Source organism: Malania oleifera, chromosome 3 (genome assembly GCF_029873635.1).
Source record: "Malania oleifera isolate guangnan ecotype guangnan chromosome 3, ASM2987363v1, whole genome shotgun sequence".
NCBI lineage: Eukaryota > Viridiplantae > Streptophyta > Magnoliopsida > Santalales > Ximeniaceae > Malania > Malania oleifera.
Window position 1 is genome coordinate 74,636,919 of NC_080419.1, and position 25,368 is coordinate 74,662,286.

Consider the following 25,368-nt stretch of genomic DNA (forward strand, 5'->3'; position numbering starts at 1 on the left):
TTTGAAGAGACCGTGAATTTAAAATTATATTAAATTTGGATGAACTGTAATACAGAATTATATTAAAACTAATGCAGTCATGCAATATTAAGAACTAATTAGTACTTTTTGCATCGTATAAAATGTATTGCTACTCGTTAAACAGATTTCTTCACCCAGAGAGGTATTCACAGGCCTCTCCACCTCTCTTGCATTTCCAAGAGCTCAAGTGCCAAGGGTCAGTTTCAGAACTAGCTTTGCAGGATTCTTCGCCCCGATCGTGTAGAAGCAGACGCCTTCGGCAGATGAAACAATAACAGACCTAGCAGCAAACTAGGAGTGCAACTTCAAAAATTGAAAATACATGCTTTTGACAGTGGCATCGAGTTATTACGAACCCGGAAGAACGAAAAAAGGTCATTACAAATAATTCCATCAAAATTTAAATCAAGACAAATGACGGCTAGTGAAGCAGAACAGAGAAGAAAAGTGGAGTTATCCCACCATTTTCACCAATAAAAAAAACATATTTTGCAGCAATTGCTCACAAGCTTGGGCCTGCATATCACAAAACATCAAAATTAGAATGTATCATTATGATTGCTTCATGTTATTCGTTTGTCTGATCTTGACATGATGAAAATAACGCCAAATTACATTCTGTAAATGCTAACTGTTCCCTACTGTTAAAATATCAATCCCGAATATCTTTGTAAATAAAATACAAATTAGGAAAGTGAGTAATTATGGGGGATTTGATATTATTCAATAGGAAATTATTTCCTTGTTTAGAATAGGTAATTGTATTATATATTGGATTGTACATATGAACATAATAATGAACATATTTTTCCATCGTTTCTTCTTTCATGGTATCAGAGCTAGGGTTTCTTAAACCTAGCTAAACGATGGCTAACAGCAGAGGTTCAACCTCCTCTGCAAACATCACCGGTGACTCAGAGGTTACGTCCGGTGGGGGTACGAATGGACTGGATAACAGTCTTTCCACTCTCATTGGAAAAACTAAACAGAAAAAATTTCCGTGAATGGGCTCCGTCCATGAAACTGGTGATTAAGGGAAAAGGGAAGCTTTGTTATCTTACCGGTGAGCGGAGGAAATCAGACCCTTCCGACGCTATAGCCTTGCAAAGATGGAGATCCGAAAACTCCATAGTCATGGCTTGGCTCGTCAACTCAACGCAACCATCAATCAGAAAAATTTACTTGTTCTTGCCGACAGCGAAGGAAGTCTGGGAAGCCGTATGTGAGATGTACTCCGATGTTGAAAGCTACTCACAAATCTTCGACATCAAGACCCGATTGTGGCAGATGAGGCAAGGTGAGAGAGGTGTTACCGAATATTTCATGGAGATGACTCATCTCTGGCAGGAGCTCGATCTGAGCATCGACGAGAAGTGGGAGTGCTCCGGTGATAGCACGCGATACCGAAGGAGGCTCAAAAACGAGAGGGTCTTCGAGTTTCTTGCCAGCCTAAATTGAGAGCTCGACGACGTGAGGGGACGGATCCTTGGCCGATGACCTCTCCCTTCAACCCGAGAGGTCTTCGCAGATGTCAAGAGGGAAGAGAACAGGAGGCGGGTGATGTTGCGGCCTCAAACTGAATCCGTTGGGCTGGACCCTCCTATACCTGTATCCGCCCAAAAATTAGATGGGCTACACGCTGGGCCAGATGCCTCAGCTCTTGTATTAAAAGGCAGGCCCAGGAGGACCTAGTTAACGACCGCAAAGAGGAAAAATATGGTGCGAACATTGCCGAAAAACAGGTCATTCAAAAAATACCTGCTGGGAGATTCATGGAAAATCGGCAGATTGGAAACCGAGACAATATCAAAAAAATCGTGGGTACCAGGCCAGCACTGACGGATCAACTGAAAGATCACAGGGAGAGAACAACAATACCCCGTCCAGCAGTGCATTCAGTCCTAAACAGTTGGATCAATTATATAAGATGATTTCATCAATGCAAACATCGGGTCAGTCTTCCTCTGGTTCCCTGGCTCACCGAGGTAATCATCTATCAGTTTTAAAAACCACATCTTGTTACAAATGTCCATGGATAATTGATTCGGGTGCATCTGATCATATGACTGGGTCTAATCAATATTTTTCATCACCATATGCCGGGAATTTGAGGGTAAAAATTGCATATGGCTCACTCTCACCAGTTGCTGGAAAAGGAAGTATTCGCATATCTGATTCCTTAACTTTACAATCGATCTTACATGTCCCCAAGTTATCTTGCAATCTGTTATTTATCAGTCAGTTAACAAAAGACTCGAATTGTTCCGTTAAATTTGTTTCCTCTCATTGTGTTTTTCAGGACCCATCATCGGGGAAGACGATTGGCACTGCTAAGCGTATAAGGGACTCTACTACTTTAAGGAGGCAAGTTTGAGTGAACTATGTAATACTGCAATTTGTGATTCTGCATCTACTTCTAGAAATAGTAAACTTTTGTTATGCCATTCACGGATGGGTCATCCCAGTTTTCAATATTTAAAACACTTGTTTCCTTCGCTTTGTTCAAATAAAATAACTTCTGAGTTTCAATGTGAAGTATGTGAGCTTGCTAAACATCGTCGTACTTCTTTTCCATCATCCATATACAAATCATCTCACCCATTTGCTATGTTTCACAGTGATGTATGGGGTCCCTCACGTTCCCTAAATCGCACCAATACAAAATGGTTTGTGACCTTTATCGATGACCATACTCGTCTTTGTTGGGTCTACTTACTGAAAGACAAAACTGAAGTCCGCTCCATTTTCATCAATTTTCATACCATGATTCATACACAGTTCCAGACTTATATTCAGATCCTACGTACTGATAATGGTACGGAATATTTTAATACCATCCTGGGAACTTATCTTCAAGATAATGGGATTGTTCATCAAAGTTCTTGTGTGGATACCCCTCAGCAAAATGGGGTTACTGAATGAAAAAATAGACATATACTTGAAGTAGCCAGGGCATTAATGTTTACTACCCACATGAAACATTATTTTTGGGGCGATGCCATCTTAACAGCCACACATCTCATTAATCGAATGCCAAGTCGAGCACTCTCATTTGTCACCCCTCTTCAGAAATTTCAGAAACACTTTCCTACCTCTCGACTCCCTTCCAGTCTCCCATTAAAAATTTTTGGTTGTACTACTTTTGTTCATATCCATGCACACCATCATGATAGATTGGATCCTTGTGCCATTAAATGTGTCTTCCTTGGTTATTCACCTACCCAAAAAGGCTACAAATGCTATGATTCGGTCTCAAAACGACTGTTCGTTAGTCTTGATGTCACTTTCTTTAAAACCACTCCTTATTTCTCAAAGCCCTCTCTTCAGGGGAAGAAATGGAGTGAAGATCAATTCTTTGATCCTTTTACTACTGAATCTGCAGTTACTCCAGTTACTCTATTCCCTGACCCATCTATTGAGTCTTCCATTACATTACTTCCCGACTTGCCAAACACAACTGAACACTTACCCTCAGGGGGAAATGCAGGAGAACAAAACAACGCAAACATACTGGTTTACTCAAGAAAGGCGAAAACAAAGGAAAGGGAGAATCTCATACATGAGGCACCAAGACCATTGAAACCGGTGATGGATCCGAATAATCATAAGCCCTTGCCTTATCCTGATCTGGTAATTGAGTCTTCCTCTGATAATTCTGCACCTGATGATATCAATTTACCTATTGCAATCAGAAAACAAACCAGGTCATGTACTCAATACCCTTGGTCGAAATACATGTCTTATAAAAGCTTGTCTACAAGATATCGTGCGTTTGTCTCTAATCTTGATAGGATGAAAATGCCAAAAAATATTCAAGAGCTCTAGAAATACCAGAATGGAGAGAGGCAGACATGGAAGAAATGTGAGCCCTAGAAAAAAATGGAACTTGGAAGTTGACAGATCTACCGAAAGGGAAGAAACCAGTGGGTTGTAAATAGATCTTCACAGTAAAATATAAATCTGATGGAATAGTTGAAAGATATAAGGCCAGACTTGTTGCAAAAGGCTTTACACAGACCTACGACATTGACTATACTGAGACATTTGCACCAGTGGCAAACTTAAATACAATTCGGGTTCTCTTGTCCCTGACAGCCAATTTAGATTGGCCACTACAACAACTTGATATTAAAAATGCTTTCTTAAATGGAGAATTAGAAAAGGAAGTTTACATGACTATACCACCAGGATTCAGTAGAACAGGTGAAGAAAACAGAGTGTAAACTAAAGAAATCGTTATATGGCCTCAAACAATCTCCTAAAGCGTGGTTCGACAGATTCGCAAAGATACTAAAGAATCAAGGGTATCGACAAGGGCAATCAGACCATACACTATTCTTCCAACAGTCTGAAGGAGGTAAGAGAACAATTCTAATAGTGTATGTTGATGATATAATTCTTACTGGTGATGATACTGTAGAAATGGAGAGATTGAAGAAGGTTCTAGCTACTGAATTTGAAGTTAAATACTTGGGACAAATGCGGTATTTTTTGGGCATGGAAGTGGCAAGAACGAAAAAGGGAATTAGTGTTTCTTAGCGAAAGTATGTTACCGACCTCCTAGTTGAAACTGGCATGCTAGGATGCAAACCCAGCAAAACCCCGATAGAAACAGTAAAGAGGGTTGAAGATTGTGGAAAACCAGTAGAAAATGAGAGGTATCAGAGATTGGTTGGCAAGCTGATCTACCTATCACATACCATACCAGATATTGCATTTGCAGTCAGTGTAGTAAGTCAACACATGCATTCACCAAAGAAAGTTCACTTAGATGTTGTATACAAGATCCTTAGATATCTCAAGGAATCCCTAGGAAGAGGACTCTTCTTTAAGAAATGTGAAAACAAGGAAGTAGAGATCTTTACAGATGCAGATTGGCCAGGATCAGTGGAAGATAGAAGGTCCATCACAGGATATTGTACATTCGTCTAGGAAAATCTCGTAACTTGGAGAAGCAAAAAACAGAATGTGGTGGCTCGTAGTAGTGCTGAAGCTAAATTCAGGGCAGTCGCTCAAGGGATTTGTGAAGGATTGTGATTACGAAAACTATTGGAGGAATTACAGGTACCGGTGAACCTTCCTATCAAACTCTACAGTGACAATAAGGCAGCTATTAGCATCTCTCTTAATCCAGTTCAACATGACAGGACTAAACATGTGGAGGTTGACAGGCACTTCATCAAAGAAAAAATTTAAGAAGGAATTTTATGTATGACTTATGTAGCAACCAAGGAACAAACTGCAGATATTCTCACTAAAGGGTTGTGACGATAGAGCTTTGATGATCTTATTAGCAAGTTGGAAATGATTAATATTTATGATCCAACTTGAGGGGGAGTGTTAAAATATCAATCCCAAATATCTTTGTAAATAAAATACAAATTGGGAAAGTGGGTAATTATGGGGAATTTGATATTATTCAATAGGAAATTATTTCCTTGTTTAGAATAGGTAATTGTATTATATATTGGATTGTACATATGAACAAAATAATGAAGAACATATTTTTCAATCATTTCTTCTTTCACCTACCCCACCATTTAATCAGTCAAACAACAAACCTCAACAGAATAACAGAGCCAAAATTTCTTCCCAAAGCAATTAAGACATGGCGTGGCAACTTCTAAATAAAAAACATTAAAAATGATCATTTATCAGGGCAAGTTTTACTTACCCTTTACATATTCGAGAAGGCGTCGGTCAAGCTCGAAATGTTGGCATAGAAGTTTCTGCCACACATAATCCACTAATAAATGATAAAATTCTAGTACCTTTATGTCATAGCATAACTGCAAAATGCTTCTGATAAAAAAAAAAATCAAGTTGACCTTCATTCTTACAAGCACCATTCACATGTGAAAAGGGACATGAAATAATTCTGACTCTTATTGTTTCACAGGGTGTAATACCCAAAAGTTGCATAATCGGCTGTTATTCAGAAACTCTACCAAAATTCAGATAGTGGATCCAATTCGTCAAAGTTCATAAAAGCTGCAGATTATGTTTAGGCGCTTTAGGAGAAAGGAGGCTAAAAGTTCACACCACTGCTCTATTTATGTGGTTTGCTCTATTCATTAAAGTTCATAAAACTTGCTTCTTGTGCACTTGCGTTAACAATGTTACAGATTTAGTCTTTTCTAATGTATACAAAATATTTTATTTGTTTTTTCCTCGTATAATTCTGTTCTGTTTTGGAGCAAGTCTCATCCTCCTTTGGTACTATCTCTAATCCAAAATAAAAATTAAAAAATTAAAGTGTCCAACCACATATCTGGACCTAACATTCCATAACCACCAGAAGAATCTCAGTTCCAATAGGCACTTTGCTTCTAATTCCAAACGATGACAACAGTGAGATGACACAATGTAGTGTTTGGTCATAGGCTAACAAGAGAATGAAGGAGAAAGAAATTTGTTCCAGGCAGCAAATTGTACAGAAATTGCTCGGTACCCAATATTTTTTCTGGGAGCTTATTGGGATCTGGCTGATCTGAGCATAATACACAAATCTCAAAATGTTAATTGGGCAATTATAGGGTGGCTCTGAGGGTGTGCATGAGAAAGAAAACCTCTACAAATGACCAACAAGGTAGCACATTAATAATGTAAATGCAATCCTAAGGCATGGAAAGAAAGCAAGAGAATGAGAAAAAATGTATGTGGTTTCCCGGACAATTTTTGCCAAAAAGTCAAATATTAGCAAAACACCTGCATCTGATATAATCCACCAGCAGGCAATACCTTATTTATGGAAAGATGAGAACCCTTCGCTTCAAAATCAATCTCCGGAAAACGTGTAACCTCCGCTGCATTCTCAAATAGTATATAGATAGGAAGTTGGCTCATATTCCCTACAAGTACAATGTGCCCACATGTCATCAATTCATGAATGACCAAGAAATGAAGCAAAACTGGATTTTACAACAGAACCCGCAAAAAAAAATTCCAGTTGAAAACGAGATAATCAGAGAGATTATGGAAACAAAGGAACAATGAAATAATTTACCATCAAGGAATATTCCAAAATTTTCTGCAGCATTTGGGAAGAGGCTAAGGTCAACTATTCCAAAAGACAGATTTTTGTTTGAGTATCTACCAAATGGAGATATGAGTATGTTTAGACTTTACAAACATAGAAAAAACAGAACAAGGAGGATGATTTATGAACAACTAAGAAAAATAGAATTTATTAAAATACGGCAGCAAGGAAACAGCATTGCTTAGCAATCCACACAAATTGAGAAGTACAGAGTTTTCACTTAAGTCATGTGCACTAGAGGGTGAGAAACGCACATTATTGAGAGTTCAGGAAATAGGCGACTAGTGCGAATGCATGTGGATGAACACAAGGCCCGAAATTCTACCTGCCAAAATTGAGTTTGTCATCATCATTGTTCTAGTGATGAGAGAGAGAGAGAGAGATTTAAGTTTGTCAAGCATCCATATACAAAAATATACAATAACTTGCATGTGAACTCATCAAGATCAACAACACATAGAAGAGATCAAATTAATTTTGCAATCAATCATGTATTATGAAGGGCCACATCATGAGAATATCAGTGCTTAGCTTAGAAAGGGCATGCTCAAGCATGTTTGCTAAATTAATAGGTCAGGCCAGAACTAATTTTGGAGACTAACGATTGTAAAATCATATGATTTTATGTGTGAAAAATAGAAATGTATTTTCAACAATGTGTAAACAAAGTACAAATAATTTTTAAAATAAATAAAAATAAGAAATTTGAAAAAACAAATCTAATTTATAAACAGCTTGGTAGCCATTCAAAAAAAACTAGAATTCATTTGGTAAATTGCACAGGATAGTTATAACATCACAAAGTTCAAATTTTCTTCATGATCAAAGATGCAACTCTCAATTATTTTAGAACAATCGAGGTTTCAGAGTTTATAGAGATCTCATACTAGGAGATACCTTTTATATAAGCATGTGGGCAAAATTTTCTAACCAAATCTAACTTCAGATTCACAGTTCACACACTCAAAATGCATAAGCCTCAACTAAATGGGAGCAAAAAGCAATTCTTTTGTATAAATGCATATGCCTTGGTGCATAATATGTTGGCCCTCTTGGGATTTGATTGATATTTTAGATTATGTCTTAGCATGTTTTGGGCATGCTTACTCTTAAGGCAAGCCTCACCTTCAAAAAATTGGAAAATAGTATGATTTTACAATGAAAATTCAAAGACCTGTAAAATTGTAAAAATGCATTTTGAATTATACAATTGTACGATTTTACAAGTTGAAACTATTGACGTGGAAGAAATTTTGATTTTGATGATAACAGAACTTCGTTTTTGTTGTTTAATGAAAGCAATACATGTATTTTATAAGTTTGTTTAGTTTATATCTCATATAACCTATGGCTTTTGTTTTATATACACAATCTAATGTGCATAAATCTTTCAATGCATGCACATGTCTCTCTCTCTCAGTCACTCACTCATATGCAATATTTGTAGGACCCTGGTGTTTTAACTTTTAATGTTGTTAAAGCTTGATATACATTGTTGGCCTAAAACCTAATAGCTTAAGCTTTTAGTTTAAGTAGTATTCTAACATGCCTAAAACCTAATAGCTTAAGCTTTTAGTTTAAGTAGTATTCTAACATGGTATCGGAGCTGGTTACCAAAAGATACTGGGTTCTAGTCTCGTTGTCTGCATTTATTATGTGGTGTTTAAAAATTTATTGTATTCCTTGTATTGGGTGTTATCTATTGTGTGTTTATCTCTCCACGTGCGCCAGGCTGCACATGTGGGGGAGTGTTAAAGCCAGATATACATTGTTGGCCCACCATCTAATAGCTTAAGCTTCTAGGTAAAGTGGTATTCTAACAAATGGAGGGGAGGGAGTGTTACTTTTGTATCTCATGTTGCAGGCCTGGAACTGTACACAAGCTTCGGAATGTATTTTCTTCATTGAATCTTCAACTTATTTCAGATTTACATGGTATCCAAGTGTTGAACTTGAACTCCCCTAAATCTTATTTATCTGAGTTGATTTTGGGCACTCTTTTTCCCCTTTTTATCTTATCTTCCTAATTGGTTCTCAAATCTGATTGTCTAGTTTGAGAGTTGTTCAAGGACTCTCTTCCTTTCAGTTAGACTGCTGGCAATCTTGTCTCTTGCTGGTTGGTTTTGATTGGTGTTGGATTACCCTATCTCCTCCTCTTACCTGCACTCACTTCTAGTTGCTGCCAGCCATAATGCCTTTAGATGCTGCCAGATTGTTTATTAAATGCCTGCAGTGCTTTGTTGCGATCCGCCCCATTTTGTTTGGTCCACAGATTCCTCCTAGGATATAACTTTACAGTTCTCTGAATCTTTGAAGTGTTGTTCTGTGTTAGTGTGTGCTGCCTGATTCTGCACTGTTGCTGTATTATTCATTTCTAATATTGGTGTATTCTAATTGTGCCCTGATGGCCTCTACAGAGAGTTAGAACTGATATTACGAATGCAGAGATCACAGCCACCAATTGATTGGATCCTCTACTTGTTATGGTCTAGTATTAAAGAAAAAGGGAAGTCCAAGTATATGTTGCATTTTCCTCTGCCTCCAGACTTCAAAGATTATGAACATTGGATGAAAAAGAATGCTTGTGATGTTGTGGAATAGCATGGAACCATGAATTTTTACTACTGTGATGTTTCATAGAACAGCAAAGACCATATGAAGCTTCTTGCAAGGTAAAAATCAAACTCATGCTTTTCACCTATGTGAGAAGCTTTTCAAATATGACCAAGGACGTAGATCCATTGCACATAACAATGATTAAGAGATCATGGGTAAAGTTCTTGGTTACCAAGTTTTTGTCCTAAGATTCAACCCATTTGTGACCCAATTCTCATCGATAGCCAATACCAACTATGAATGAAGCATATGCTAGAATCCAACAAATCAATCTCAAGCTTCTTTTTGTGATGGTTTAGCCATGGTTAGCATTGTCCCTAACCATGGTAAGGAAAAAGCTGGAAGACGAGGACAAGGTTGGGAAGAGCTTGAGGCAAACGTAATGCATCAGGATGAAGAGCTTATCGTGGCAATCCTCGCATTTGCACACATTGTCTCAAGGACAATCATACTATTGATCGTTTTTGGGGATCTCAATGGGAAACAGACTTGGGAAATAAGTCTTCTGCCAAGGGTGATTCCACGATTGACACTTCAAGCACACATGGCCATTTGTTGCTGGACAAGCACTTCACATCAAGTGAAAGGCTGTGTGGCACTAGTTGTAGTAGACAAGCTTAACTAGTCAACTGAAAGTAAAACCGCAACGCATCACTCAAACATGTTCATAAGCATTAAATACAACATACACAGTAAGTGGTAAGCAATCATGAAGTAAACATGAGAGTCTACTGGTCAACTGTAAAGCAACACAATTCATCTTCTTACACCTATGTCAAAAATGTGTGTTTAGTGAGAAACTCTAGTAAGATTAACACATTTACAATAACTAGTGAGTTATATAACGATTTGATAAACCCTCCCACTCCCCTTAAAGAGCTTTCAATGCAAATATAATTCAACCACTAGGAAACATCACTATGACCAGGTAGTCATACACCCCTTGCAGAAAATGAACCCTCCATTATTATTTACATGATGGTTACCTACCCAATGAACATAATACATGCAATCGCAGGCAATCATAAGGCCCTAAGCAAGTTTGGCTCATGACATTCTCCTCCAATTATGCGCAGACGTCCTCAATTTGTCGTTTGGACACTGTACTTTTTTTACTTTACGTGTTAGTTTTGTTACTTATTGCCTTATTGTTAAAACCTTTATGACTTTTTGAGGTCCATACAAAAAGAAGAAACTGCCTGCAGCAAAAGAAGATGAATGACTTTGTATTTGTGAGGTGCTATTTGAAGTTCAGAGAAAGGCAGACTAAATGAGAAGTTAATAACAACTTGGATGATCTCTCCTCGGATAATAAATGGATAACTAAGAAACAGCAAAGATGAAAGTGGTGAAGATGGAGGACACTTCAGTTGATGACACTACTAATTTGCCACGTCCCTTGGAGATTCATGATATTAATGTTGGTGATGTGGAACTTAATAGGAGGGTAGTGGATGGTAAGAGCAGTTTAGATGATGCCACCAATGTTTACGCTGATGATGTTGCTGCAGCTAGTTTTACTTTGGATGAAAATGATGCAGATGATTTATACTGATCATGATGTATGGACATGCAAACTTCTATTTTGTGTTTGTATGGGTTCATGTATTAATCATGCCGGTGACTGGGTATTTTAATTTTGTTTTGCTCCTTAAACTTTAAACTATGAAATTTGAGCAAGTGTAAAGTTGTTGACTTGTTTTAGTTAGAACTTTAAATTATGAAGTTTGGGATGATGAATGAACTGTGACGTCTCAAGAATCTAGGTATCAGAGGCTTTGACCTGGGTCTCCTCCACGTTTAGCTTCCCATGTGCTTCTCATGCAAGGAAATTTGACGCTCAATTTGCTAACCTACGAGACTCACTATGTCTGTGTAGCCTCCCGCTTGTTTAACTAAATTATGGAATTGGGCAACAGCCTCTTGGGGAGTAATTTAGTTATTCTTATTCCTTGTGGTTTCAATTTTTTTCCCCCCATGGTGGCATGGGCATGTTTTGATTTCCAATGATCATGTTGAAAGAAACAGTTGGAAAGCTGGCAAGATGTGCTGATTTTAGATTGAAGAGCACTTGAGCAATGAAGACAATAAAGATGCAAAATTAACAAGGGGCCTATGCTTGGGCACATGCGGTTAGGTTAGGTGGTAGTTCAGGACAATATCACAATGCATTGGATTTCATTATTCTTTTTTTCCACAAAACAGCAACAGGAATTTCAAAGGGAAAGAGTGCAACAAACAGATCAAAGGTTTATGAACAACCAGTTAAATAGAATGCTAATCAGAATTACACAACATTGGAACGTGCAATGTTGGTAATAATCATGCCAACGAACCACTACAATCCAACAACCAAATAGTTCAGAAGTCATACTTTAACTCACTGAAAAGATCATCAAGAACCAATAAACAAAGTCTGCAAACAGGAAGAATTTTTTTTGTAATTTCTTTCCTCTATGATTTTTTATTTCTTCTCTCCTGGTTTTTTTTTTTTTTTTTTTTTTGCCCTTTTTGGACTTCAAACTGAATTGAACAGAAGAGCAGTTAGGATCCCAAAGTGGTCAGGACCTACGTGGATATGGATCAGATCAGGGCTTGGCTCATGATTTGGGCATGAGTTATGAAGTTGAGGTGGGTGATGTTTTAATTAAAGAGGTTGAGTGTGACTCGAGTTGGTTGTCAGGTTTAAAAGGGAATATGGTTATATTATTAGGATGCAGTAGAAACTGGCAAAAGGAGAATGGAGTTTGGGCACTCAGATGATCAGTTTCACAGAGGATTCGAGCAAGGATCAGCGATGATTACGAACAGCAGTCTGCACTGGCTAAAATGACACAATGGTTCACTCCAGCAATGATGTGGGCCTCATTCTCCAATGTGGCTTCAATAACAAGGCCGATATGATTGAGTTTGTCTCAGTGAACGACAATGGACTTCAACAGCATTGGGCATGGACATGCTTCGATGAGAAAGAAAGACTTTGAAGGAGCAACTCTTTTTCCTTTTATTGTTTTGATTCCAGCTACTTTGTCTATGCTCTGCTCCTTGTCACAGCTCTGTGTTTTCTTCTTTGTTGGATTAGATCGAAGGGCCAGTGTCTGAACAAGGGTGAGTTGAGGTTCAGGTTTGTTGGTGAAGGTTGCTTGGTCATGGGGTTTGGATTAGTTCTGGATCAAGACTTCAATTAGAACTTGTGGTCATGTAACAAAGTAATAAGATAGACAGCTGGGTAAGCAAGAAGGATACAAATGTTGACGTAAGGATGAAAGTGTGATGATGATTGATGGTGATGATGGTGCAAATCAACTTGAACCTGATATCAATTGATGCAAGTCTGTTAACATCAAGGAGTCCTCACGTGGGTTTGATATACATGGGTGAGCACCAACTTGATCCAAATGCTTAAGCTATTAGATCTTGAGCCTAACCATATATATAAGCCGCCCATCCTCCACTTAGTTTTCCATTATGGGGCAACTCTCACAAGTGAAATTTCCAACAATCTTCCTCTCAGCAGGAGAAGGAGTTGGCTCAACTACAATAGTTGCTCAAGTGGGCCTTACACTTTACGTGCCTCAGATTGCGTTCCGCGTGCCTTCAAATCAATCTTGGCTCTCACGTTTTGGTCCTATATAGATCCATCTATCCAACATAGATGATCCTTGATGGCCTCAATCACACAATTGGTCCTCCGATTAGCATGTCAAGAGAATTAGCAGTTACACCTCAATTTATATTTTTTGTTTTCTGTTTACCTAAAGTCACAAACCATCTGCTCTAATACAACATTTTACATTGGGGAGGGGCTTGATATTCGTGGGTGAGCACCAACTTGACTCAAAAGCTTAAGCTATTAGGTCTTGGCCTCGTCCATGTATATAGAACACCCCCATCCTCCACTTATTTTTCCGATGTGGGACAATTCTCACAAGTGAAATTTCCAACAAAAACAATTGGGAAGAAAGGAAAGAAAAATAAAGAGAAATTTTCATGAAAAACAAGCAAGGAAATTGAATTTCCAATTCTAAATCAAAGCTGTCTCAAAATTACACAATGAAGCCTTTATTTAGACATCACCCCCTAAAATCCGAGGAAACAAAAAATACAAGACACAATATCAAATCCCTAAATAACAAAAAAAAAAAAACATAATAAATCCCTGCCAAAAATCCTATAAACCAATGATAGCTTTGAGAATCCTAATACCAAGGTATTTATTGTTCCAAAGCTATTCTTGAATTTGTTACCAAAAATTATGATTCATGATTCAGAAAATGGATTTCCAATTTGACAACCATGCTCACACTCTCTCCCACAAGCTCCCCAACTACAACTCCCAATTCCTACGAATTCTCACAACACGTATATCTCTAACTATTTTTGAAAGTAGATTACGCCATATAAACTTTAACAATATGCATGAAAATGGATTCCACTTACCATAGCCATCTTTTTTTTACCTTTGGTTGGATCTCCTACAATAGGCATCTGCTAGTGTGAAATTATTAGATCTACAAGTTTGTCTACCCTAGGATGGGCACTCTAGAATTAGAAGCAATAATTTAAAAAAGGCACATTTCTGCAATGCCAAAACAAATACATTACAATTCATGATAATTAAGAATTTTTGCAACTAGCTGTACAACCAACCAGCCAGAATCTTGATGTGTTCCCTTCGGTCAGCAAGGCTTCCAACTGCAATGGGGTTAATTTATTTGACGAACCTAGACAAATGAATGACAAGAAAAGAGTGACATTTTGAGTTTGCTCATTCATAACTTATTATTCTACAATAAAATTATGTTACAGAAAAGATGTAGGGAATATTTTATAGGGGCATACAGTGAGTCCATACCCAGTTCTTCGCATGTAGGTTGCGGTGTCAAGATGTATATCACTGCAAAAAAGGACATTATAAAAGAGAAGCTGTTGGGTCAAAGTGACATATTAAAGTTGATAATCTTTACTGCACTAAGCATACTTTTCGTTAAGAACAAGAATAAGAAAAATTCATGCCACAATATCAAAAGAAAGACAAAAGAATTATATAGATGAAAAAAACATGAAGAGACACGGCATCGAATAATATGAAGTCCACAGTTTACAAACATGATAGCACTAGACTGCCTTAATGCATATTAAACATAAGTAAATGACAAAGCTACCATACTATCAAGATAACAATGAGAAGCAATTTAGGTTGAGTGTAAACAAAACATAAGCAAACAGTAGCTTTAATGGACCTACAGCACACTTTATGCAATACTATTTATGTATTCTCTCAATGACTCTTTCCCGCTCGTTTTAATGAGACAATGGTATACCCCTAATTGTAAAACTAAAATAGAATGCAAGACAATATACCTACCCAGAAATGCCACCGTGTACCAAAGAGCAAACCGAAAATCCATGATTAAAGCAATGGCAACAAGGGAAACCTGGAAAAGGAAACTCAAGTCAAAAGATAGAGATATAAAATACCAAATCCAAAATATATAAAAAGTAAATCAAGGAATCCCAAGATAATCAATACAATTTAATTTTGTGAAGAATTAGTTCCAAAAAATTTCTACTTTTTCAACTCAGCCAAGCCTTAACTAGCTAACATTGGCTACATAGGTATGTGTTTGTCACTATACTCTATCTATTACTATCTTTAGTTCGATCATGGGCCATTAATTTTTTCTTCCAGCCTCAAGCCAAGTTCTAATGCACCATCTTTGGTCCATGTGTCTCTAAATGTATACATCTACAAGACAAACATAACTTGGGTTGTCAAACTCCCCACATTGACAACAATGCAATCCATACATGTTAGCCTTCTTTGCCATCCTCATGAAGAAAAGGTCTGGACAACTCCTAATTGATCCACCTATAATGTACTTCACTTTGTCAACCTCCATTTTTGAAGCATTTAAGAGTAGTATTTAGAAGTTAGATTGAAATCAGAATGAATGCTTTCTATATTTCTTGAATTAATTATGTACAATCACAACTCTCTATAAATTATACAAACTGTATATCAACAAGAAAAGAATTTCCTAAAATTGGAGCATGAAATCTAAATCTGCCCAAGTATTAGGCTAGAAATCCCTATACAATCTCTAGTATCATTGACCCATTATTCTTGGGATTTCTAATAATCCTAGAGAATTCTACACTCCCCCTCAATAGTTGGATCATAAATATTGACCATATCTAACTTGTATGTGAAACCATCAAAACTTTGTCGAGGTAGTCCTTTGGTGAAGATGTCAATTGTTTGTTCTTTGGTAGGAACATAAGTCATGCAAATGGTTCCTTCTTCAACCTTTTCCTTGATAAAGTGTCTGTCCACTTCTACATGTTTGGTACTGTCGCGCTGAACTGGAATGATAGAGATGTTAATGGCTGCTTTGTTATCACAATAGAGTTTGATAGGGAACTTTACCATGGCATGCAACTCCTCCAAGAGTTTCCGTAACCACAGTCCTTCACATATCCCTTGCACCAATGCTCTAAACTCTGTTTCAGCACTACTTCTAGCCACAATGTTCTGTTTTTTGCTTCTCCAAGTCGCCTAGTTTCCCCATACAAAGGTGCAGTACTTGGAAGTGGACCTTCTATCTTCTGCTGATCCTGCCCAATCAGCATCTGTGAAGAATAGTCCTTTACCTCTTTGCTTTCACATTTTTTGAAGAATAGTCCTTTACCCGAAGATCCCTTGAGATATCTAAGAATCATGTACACTACTTCTAAGTGACTTTCCCTTGGTGAATGCATGTGTTGACTCACCACACTTACTGCAAATGCGATGTCGAGTCTAGTGTGTGATAAGTAAATTAGTTTGCCCACTAATCTCTCATGCCTTTCTCGTTCAATAGGTTTTCCGATGTCTTCTCTTCTTTTTCCTGCTTCAATGTGGGTATCGCTTGGTTTGCACCCAAGCATGTCAGTTTCAGTTAGGAGGTCTAGGACATACTTCCTCTGAGAAACACTAATTCCCTTCTTTGATCTAGCAACTTCCATCCCCAAAAAATACCGCATTTGTCCCAAATCTTTTACCTCAAACTCAGTGGCCAAGACTTTCTTCAACCTATCCATCTCTGCTATGTTGTCTACGGTTAGGATGATGTCATCGACATATACAATCAGAATTGTATTCTTCCCATCTTTAGACTGCTGGAAGAACATAGTATGGTCTGATTGTCCTTGTCGATATCCTTGGCTCCTAATCACCTCTGTAATTCTATCGAACCAGGCTCTTGGAGACTATTTGAGTCCATATAGGGACTTTTTGAGTTTGCATACTATGTTTTTTTCACCCCTTTTACAAAAGCCTGGTGGTATCATCATGAAGACTTCATCTTCTAGTTCGCCATTCAGAAAAGCATTCTTGATGTCAAGTTGCTGGAGAGGCCAATCCAGGTTGGCTGCCAAGGCTAGGAGAACTCAGACGGTATTCAATTTTGCCACAAGTGCAAAAGTCTCTGTGTAGTCAATGCCATAGGTTTGAGTAAACCCTTTTGCAACAAGGCAGGCCTTGTACCGTTCCACTGTCCCATCAACTTTGTATTTCACAGTACACACCCATTTGCAGCCCATTGGTTTCTTCCCTCTCGGTAGATTCATCACATCCCACATTCCATTTTTTTCCAAGCCTCACATTTCCTCCATAACTGCCTGTCTCCATTCAGGGATCTCAAGGGCTTCCTGAATATTCTTTGGAATTTTTATCCTATCAAGATTAGAGGTAAAAGCATGACACCCTGTAGACAAAGTATTGTAAGACATGAATTTGGAAATGGGATAGAGAGTACATGACAAAGTTTGTTTTTTGAGAGCAATGGGTAAATTGAGATCAGCCTGCGCAAGTTTATCAAAGGAGGACTCAAGATTACTTGAAGACATGACCTGATCAAGAGTGGATGAAGACTCATGATTGCTTGGATCTATCACCGGTTCCAACTCTTTTGGTGCCTCAGGTATGAGATTCTCTATGTCCTTTAATTTTGGCTTTTTTGAGTAGACAAGTATCTCCTTGTTATATTGTTTTCCTGCATCTCCCCCTGAATTCAAGTTTTCCCTTGTATTTGGCAGATTAGAAGCACTTTTCAAGACAAGCTCAATTTTTGGGACAAGTTCAATGTTTGGGACATGCTCAAGTTCAGTAATAAAGGTTTTGAAGTCCAAAACTTGAGCTTCTTTACTACTCAAAGTCTCCCCCTGAAGTAAGGGCTTTTGGAAGTAAGAAGTAGTTTCAAAGAAAGTAACATCAAGACTAACAAATACCCTTTTTGTTGCAGAATCATAACATTTGTACCCTTTTTGGGTAGGAGAATAACCAACAAAAACACACTTGAGAGCGCGTGGATCCAATTTATGTCGATGATGTATATGGACAAAAGCAGTACAATCAAACACTTTGAGAGAGAGATTTGAGCTGAGACGAGAGTTTGGAAAAAATGCCTGGAATTTTTGAAGAGGTGAGGCAAAAGAGAGAACTTGACTAGGCATTGTATTAATGAGATATGTAGCTGTGAGAATGGCATCACCCCAAATCATTTTTGGCATATTAGTAGTAAACAGCAATGCACGAGCTACTTCAAGGATATGTCTGTTTTTACGTTCAGCAACCCCATTTTGTTGGGGGGTGTCGACACAGGAACTTTGATGAATTATTCCATGTTCTTGGAGATAATTTCCCATAATATGATTAAAATATTTTGTGTCATTATTTGTACGCATAATTTGAATTTTCGTGTGAAATTGTGTTTGAATCATGGAATGAAAATTGATAAACATAGAACACACTTTAGTTTTGTCTTTCAAAAAGTATACCCAACAAATACGAGTGTGGTCATCAATAAAAGTAACAAACCATTTTTTGTGGGAAAGTGCTCTCTAAATACCCTATTATTGGACTAAAATGCTAAAATGTGAATAGAAATCATTAAAATTAATGTGTATTCTTGAATTGGTTTTCTATTTACTTTGGGATACTCCTAAGCAGATTTTTATGTTTAATTTCAGAGTTTATAAAAGAGCAAGTCAAAGCCCAATCAAATTCAAAGGACTCTCATGGGCCTTGAGAGCAATTTGGATCAAGAAAAAGAAAAAAAGGAAAAAAATCACAAAAGGAAATTGCAACAAGTCCAAGTCCGAAATTCGCTAAGAGACAATCTGGACATATTTCCGTATTTTAATCATAACTCTCTCATCTAATATCGGAAGGGTGTGATTCAAGTGGCATTGGAAATCTTACGAAAAGAGCTACAATTCATTGTGAGATAGTATTTCTCTAATTCGGACATTTACTAGTTCAAAAGTGGGCCGCAATCCAAGCCCGGAAATCAAAGGATATTTTTCAGCATTTTTCTTTTTATATTATTCCATTTTTAGGGTTTTGTTGAGGGACATATATAGGCTAAACTTTTTGTGAAGAAAGGAGACTGGAGACTTTTAGGTTTTCTCTAGAATTTATTGGTCTTTCATCTTAGGATGGAAAACTAAAATTCTCAACTAGGGCTAGGGATGAATTTGCACACTAGATGGTATTTTTAATTTATGCATTTGATTTTCAATTACTAAACTCCTTTGTTTTATCATTCTCAATTCATTGTTGATGTTTTCTTCTCCGAATAATCATAGAATTTATCATGTTTATCGATTTAGTCATGCTTTTTCTATTGAATGAATTAGTTCTTTGATTCTGCTTGGATCAATTATTTATCTATGTTGATTTACTTCTTTGCTGCAATATCGCTCCCTGAGTATATTGTCATCGTTGGATTTTCTCAATAGGGATAATAATTTACGTATTCTAAAAGTGGTGAATGAATTTTCAAAGGGTTACATTTGGTTTAATTTTGGTTTATAAATCTATACTTTCCGATTGGGAATTTTGGGAATAGAGTTCCCAATTGAGTTATTCAATGAATTAAGAATAATTAAAATACCAGATTTGTGCAAGAGATTCCCGACGCTTTACTGTTCGTCAAATTTGGATACTTTTTTCCGTTAGTCACTTTGCTTCACTTTAATTTGCATTTAAAATTAATCTCTGTTCACCATTAATCATTTAATATTTTTCTTTAGTTTCTCTGTTCCTTCTGCTATTCTTTTAATTTGTCTCTCTATGGAATCGACACCCCAAAGCTATGCTACAACTACCGCATTATTCTTTGGGCGTAAACAGTGGGTACGATTGAGAGTGCTAGACAGGCCCCATACATCACTGTGAATCATAGTAAACGGTGAGGTTGGTTTGTATTTGGACTTTGGGAAAGAAGTACGTTGGTGTTTTGAAATTACAAAAATCTCACATTGAAAATCAAATGATGTTTTATTCGAACAAATGGAAGGAAATAACTGTCTCAAATACTGGAAATTGGGATGACCCATTCTAAAATGTCATAACAAAATATCACTACCCTTAGGAACAAATGTAGAATCATAGATAACAATTTGACGTTGTTCATTGACATTAGCCTCCTCAAACTAGTAGAGTCCCTCACACTCCTTAGCACTACCAATTGTCTTCCCCGATGATAGGTCCCAAAAAACACAATGAGAGGGAAGAAATTTAGCAGAACAATTGGAATTCTTAGTTAACTGGCTAATGGATAGTAAGTTGCAGGATAAATTAGGAAAATGAATAATGGAATCCAGTGTAATGGAGTCAGAGAGTCGGATATTCCCTTGGCCTGCGATAGATGAGAGTGATCCATCTACAATTTTAACTTTCAAATTTCCAGCACAGGGTGAATATGATGAGAAAAGATGATAGGCATCGGTTATGTGGTCAGAGGCACCAGAATCAATAATCCAAGGAGCTTTGGATCTAGAGGTTATACTCAAAACTTGCAAAAAATTACCTCTTGGGGCTAAAGAACCTGAAGAAATATTTGTGGAAGACTGACCCGAAGGTCGAAAGGTAGAGAACATCTTGTAGAGTTGTTCCAACTGCTCAGAATTAAATGCAACACTTGAATTGGAACTATTATTTCTTTTCTCCCCTTGAGGTCTCTCGGCTTGATTATCAACCGTGGCTTGGTAGCCCCGATTTTGTTGCCTTGTCGTGGCTTCCAATCAGCTGGTTTCCCGTGTATCTCCCAACGCGTCTCCTTAGTGTGGCCAGTTTTTCAACAGTGTTCACACCAAGGGCATCCCTTCTATTGTCTTGAACTAGATCCTGGAAGAGTCCCTCGAGACACCAAGGCAGACATTTCTGATCCAGTATGGTCAGTAGAGACTGTCTCCTTCAGCATCACCTTACGCCTACTTTCTTCTCATCTCACTTCTGAGACAACTTCGCATGTTGATGGTAAAGGACGACAACCCAGAATTCTTCCACGAACATCATCAAGGGCCCGATTTAAACCAGCAAAAAACTCAAACACCCGTTCATTTTCGAGGCATTTTTTATATCGGACACTATCTCCCAAGCATTCCCACTCTTCTTCGAAACTCCAAATCGAGTTCCAGCCAAAGAGCAGTCATCTCCATATAGTAATCCGTAACATCCTTTTCTCCCTGCTTCATCCGCCATAGTCGCGTCTTAAGCTCGAAGATTTGGGAGGATTTCTCGGCGTCTAAGTAGGTCTCACGAACGGCATCCTAGACTTCCTTCGCTGACGACAGGAAGAGATAAGTCCTCCCAATCAACGGCTTCATGGAGTTCACAACCATGTCGTGACTATGGAGTTCTCCAATATCCATTTCTAAAGGGCGGCAGCTTCGGTTGGGGTAGGTCTCCGTGTCTCGCCGGTAAGAATTCCCAACTTTCCCTTACCATTGATCACAAGTTTGAACGATTGTGCCCATTCTCAGAAATTCTTGCCATTCATCTTCTCCATCATGAGCTGGAAGGACGAGTTGTCGAGTCCTGTTGAGCCCATGGTGGAGATAGCTTCGTTCTCACCCTCATGAGATTCAGAGGTCATCGAACCTCTGCTTTGGCTGGCAGTTTCCGCCATTGATAGCTAGGTTTAATCTCCTAGCTCTAATACCATGAAATCAGAATGAATGATTTCTGTATTTCTTGAATTAATTTTGTACAATCACAACACTCTATAAATAATACAAACCGTATATCAACAAGGAAAGAATTGCCTAAAATAGGAGCATGAAATCTGCCCAAGTATTAGGCTATAAATCCCTATACAATCTCTAGTATCATTGACCCATTATTCTCAGGACTTCTAATAATCCTCTGGATTTCTACATAGATGTTCGTCATGTTGCCTACATGTAAATTAAAACATCATCAATGTGATGAATGCAAGGTAGAAGGCATTGAACTTGTCAAGTTTATATTTGAGAATATTTGCAAAACCAGGCAGCAGTAATGAAATAACCACCTTCGCAAAAAACAGTGCGTCTCCAATGAACGCCTCCCATGTTTCTTGTTTCACTATCTGTTGCAAATGTATAAAAACAAATCCAAAATTTAAAATTAAATAAATAAATTTAACCACCAATTAATGTAGAAACCATTTGCAACAAAGATTCTATTTATACAATAAAAATGACACTTTGATCTAACAAATGATGTTTTATAAACTACAGCTGCAATAGTTGAGAAAGGCATTGAAGATAAGTTATATGTTTTACTTGGAGAAATCTGCCATCTTTAGAGCCTATGACTTTATGAAGCTATAGTTTCTCAATTAGCTACTATTCATGCCAAACAATTCCACTGTTTGTCAAGCAATAATCCAATAGAAATCTACAATTTGCATGCAAATTTTGTACCACCTACATGGGTCCTCATTTTTTTACTTCAGTTTCAAAAATTAAAATGAATTGTTATCTCATTGTTTTCAAAAGGGTCCTCGCCACATTAATCAATACAGAGATATAATGCAATCAAACTGTTCAGTTGATGAGAATTTACATGAAGTTTCCTGTTTTAAAACCTCCAAGAATATGAAATTACATAGTCCTAGCAACATTACCTTAAGCAGTTATCTCCAAGTATATGAAATTATATAGCCCCATCAAAGTTATCATAAGTAGTTTTGGTAATGGAGCAATTTGCAATAAATATTTAGGGTCTGTTTAGTTGTGTAAATCAGTTTTCATTTTACATTTTAGTTTTCTAAAAAATTAAAAAGAAAAAAAAAAACTAATTTTTCATTTTTGCAACATTTGTATGAAATAAATGAATAACAATTAACAGTTTTAGCACTATTTTCTTGTGGAAATACTTTTATTTTCCATTTCTAAAATTTCAAATAATTACACAAATGCCACATTGTTTTCCACTTTTCCAAATTTATCCAAAAGAGTTGGAAAACATTTTTTTATTACTTTTCTAGATTTCTAACTCTAACTTTGCATATGGGAGCATGAAACTTGAATCTTGGACTTTGATTTGTATTTATTATCCATAGAGTTTCTTGTAAACCCACACAATTCCAAATTCAAACCCCAAAATCCATAATCCTAAATATTACCTAATATAATTTTTGGTTTAGTGATGGATCAATTGACTAAGAGTATCCAAAATGAGGTTCCAAGGTATATGTTGTTTGCAAATGATATTGTCTTGATTGTTGAAACTAGGGGTAGAGTAGAGTCAAAATTATAATTATGGAGAGAAACTTTATAATATAGAGGCTTTAGGACAAGTAGAAATAAAACAAAATATATGAAATGCAATTTCAGTAATAACCAAAGGAATATTAAAGATATAGTTAAACTTGATGATGAAGAAATCAATAGCACTAGTAGATTTCGATACCTTGGATCTATAATGCAAGCTAATGGAGAAATTGAAAAAAATGTAATGCATACAATTAAAGCGGGTTGAGTAAAATGGAGAAGCGCTTCAAATGTACTTTGTGATAGCAGAATGCCCTTAAAATTAAAAGGGAAGTTTTATAAGACGACTGTAAGGCCAGCTATGCTAAAAATAAAAGTTGACGAGATGAGGATGTTTCAATGGATGAGTGATATAACACTCAAAGTTAAATTAAGAAATGAACATATTCACGGTAAGTTAGGCATAGCTCCTAAAAAAGATAAGATAAGAGAGGAACAACTTAGATGGTTTGGGCACTTGTAACGAAGGTCGCATAGTACGTCATTGAGGAAAAGTGCGTTAGTTACTCTAAGGGGCAGTGGAAGGGGTGGGGGTAGACTTAAAATAACTTGAAATAAGATAGTAAGGATTTAATAGTCCTGAATTTGTTAAATGAAATTATCCATTGATCACATAAGTTGGCAGAAAATGATTCATGTAGTCGACTCCGCCTAGTGGGACTTAAGACTTGGTTTGTTATTGTTGTTCTATATTTTTTAGAAAGTCAAAAAAAAAATAGTTGTGTTTTTTGTAATTATATTGAAATCTAGTAGTTAAAATTGAAAATTTGCTTTGAACATTTAAATAAACTCTTTATTTTCTACCTTTTTTATACAAATCTTGAAAAACTAAATAATATGCCAAAAATTTTATAAGTTTTTGGAAAACTAAAAAATAGAAAACGGAAAATGTTTTCCACCACTAAACAGGCATTTAAAGCTCCAACCTATCATTTAGGAAAATACCTAATACCATTGGATTGTAGACAAATAAGCCAATTAAATAAGAGAGAGGGGTGCAAAGAAAGAAAAATTATTTTAGCAATTCTCAATGACACCATGATACTACAGCACCATATTTTTTACGTTTACCTCAGGTATATCTTTTAAGTTCTGACCATGGATTTTAAAATAGCCCAAACCTCACCAGTTTACATCCCATTGTAACCCAAGTTCTGCATTCCTATTCCCCTTCAACATATCATAACAGAACAAGTAAATAAAGAAATACAACAACTGAAAAAAGAGAAGAGAGAAAAGTGTCAGTGAATAAAATCAAGTAAAACCAGTTGCATTCAAAAGAAGAATACATACTAGAACCAAACAGAAACAACAACAAGCACTAAAAAAACAGACAAAAGAAGAAGCAATTTTTTTCGTTCACACCATGATATACAGTCTCCCGTACATCCAAACTCCAAATCCAATTTCATATTTTCAATTCTCTTGCCAGTATTCAAAAAACTCACCCCCAGAATTACATATTTCTATCAAAATGTAATAGTGGAAGACTGAAAGCCGTACCTTGATAACAGCAAACACACAAAAAGCGAGAATCGCTTGAATCTCCTACACAGAGAACCATCAACTATCACAAATACATGATAAAAATATCAAAAATTAGCAGAAGAACACGGACAAAGCTACAAGAGCAATACAGTTCACACGACCATAAAAGCACGCACGCACACATACACATTGAAGAGGGGACGAGGAGGGATTACTCTTTGAAGAAGACGATGGGCGGCGTGAGGGGAGAGGATTTGGGTAGCGGAGATGTGAAGAACGAAGTAAGAGAAGAAAACGAGGAAATGAGAAAGGTAGAATGGTTCTGAGACCATGATGTTCAGCCATATGAGAGGGTTGTGGTTCTTGTCCATTCTCTCTCTCTCTCTCTCTCTCTCTCTCTCTCTCTCTCTCTCTCTCTCTCTCTCTCTCTCTCTCTTTGTGCTCGCCTGCTTCGATCCGGCTCCGAAGGGGTCTTTAAGCTGCCATGAACGAGCTCAATGCTTCTCTCCGACTGCCCTGGGATGCATATTTCCCTGCTCAGCGTCCCTTCGAAACTCGGATGCGGAATGTAAACGGTCTGCAGGTCATTTTGATGGTTTTCACTTTTCTCCTGAACA

At 37.1% G+C, this 25,368-nt stretch overlaps 1 protein-coding gene across 3 annotated transcripts; it reads right to left on the reverse strand.

The window, feature by feature from the left end:
- Positions 1 to 25,368, reverse strand: LOC131152055 (uncharacterized). Of its 3 annotated transcripts, XM_058103654.1 has the most exons (11): positions 24,967 to 25,368; positions 24,767 to 24,811; positions 22,018 to 22,074; positions 15,045 to 15,114; positions 14,532 to 14,573; positions 14,327 to 14,400; positions 7,315 to 7,385; positions 7,028 to 7,113; positions 6,763 to 6,872; positions 5,696 to 5,750; positions 1 to 537 (listed from the first exon to the last, which is right to left on the reverse strand). In XM_058103654.1, exons 1-11 carry the CDS (start codon positions 25,120 to 25,122, stop codon positions 524 to 526), a joined length of 780 nt encoding a protein of 259 aa, XP_057959637.1. In that variant the 5' UTR covers positions 25,123 to 25,368; the 3' UTR covers positions 1 to 523. The 3 variants fall into 3 exon arrangements, with proteins under 3 accessions (XP_057959637.1, XP_057959638.1, XP_057959634.1); XM_058103655.1 differs by lacking the exon at positions 24,767 to 24,811 and having other exon boundaries at positions 24,967 to 25,366; XM_058103651.1 differs by lacking the exon at positions 1 to 537 and having other exon boundaries at positions 5,688 to 5,750; positions 24,967 to 25,366.

What these genes read in the sequence shown, in the direction of transcription:
- LOC131152055 (XM_058103654.1), bottom strand. Translation starts at nt 25,122, where the DNA reads ATGGACAAGAACCACAACCCTCTCATATGGCTGAACATCATGGTCTCA. An exon ending in GTACACGGTGGCATTTCTGG is followed by an intron (nt 14,574 to 15,044) that starts GTAGGTATATTG and finishes CCTTTTTTGCAG; the next exon opens with TGATATACATCTTGACACCG. An exon ending in ACACATCAAGATTCTGGCTG is followed by an intron (nt 7,386 to 14,326) that starts GTTGGTTGTACA and finishes CAATTTTGGCAG; the next exon opens with GTAGAATTTCGGGCCTTGTG.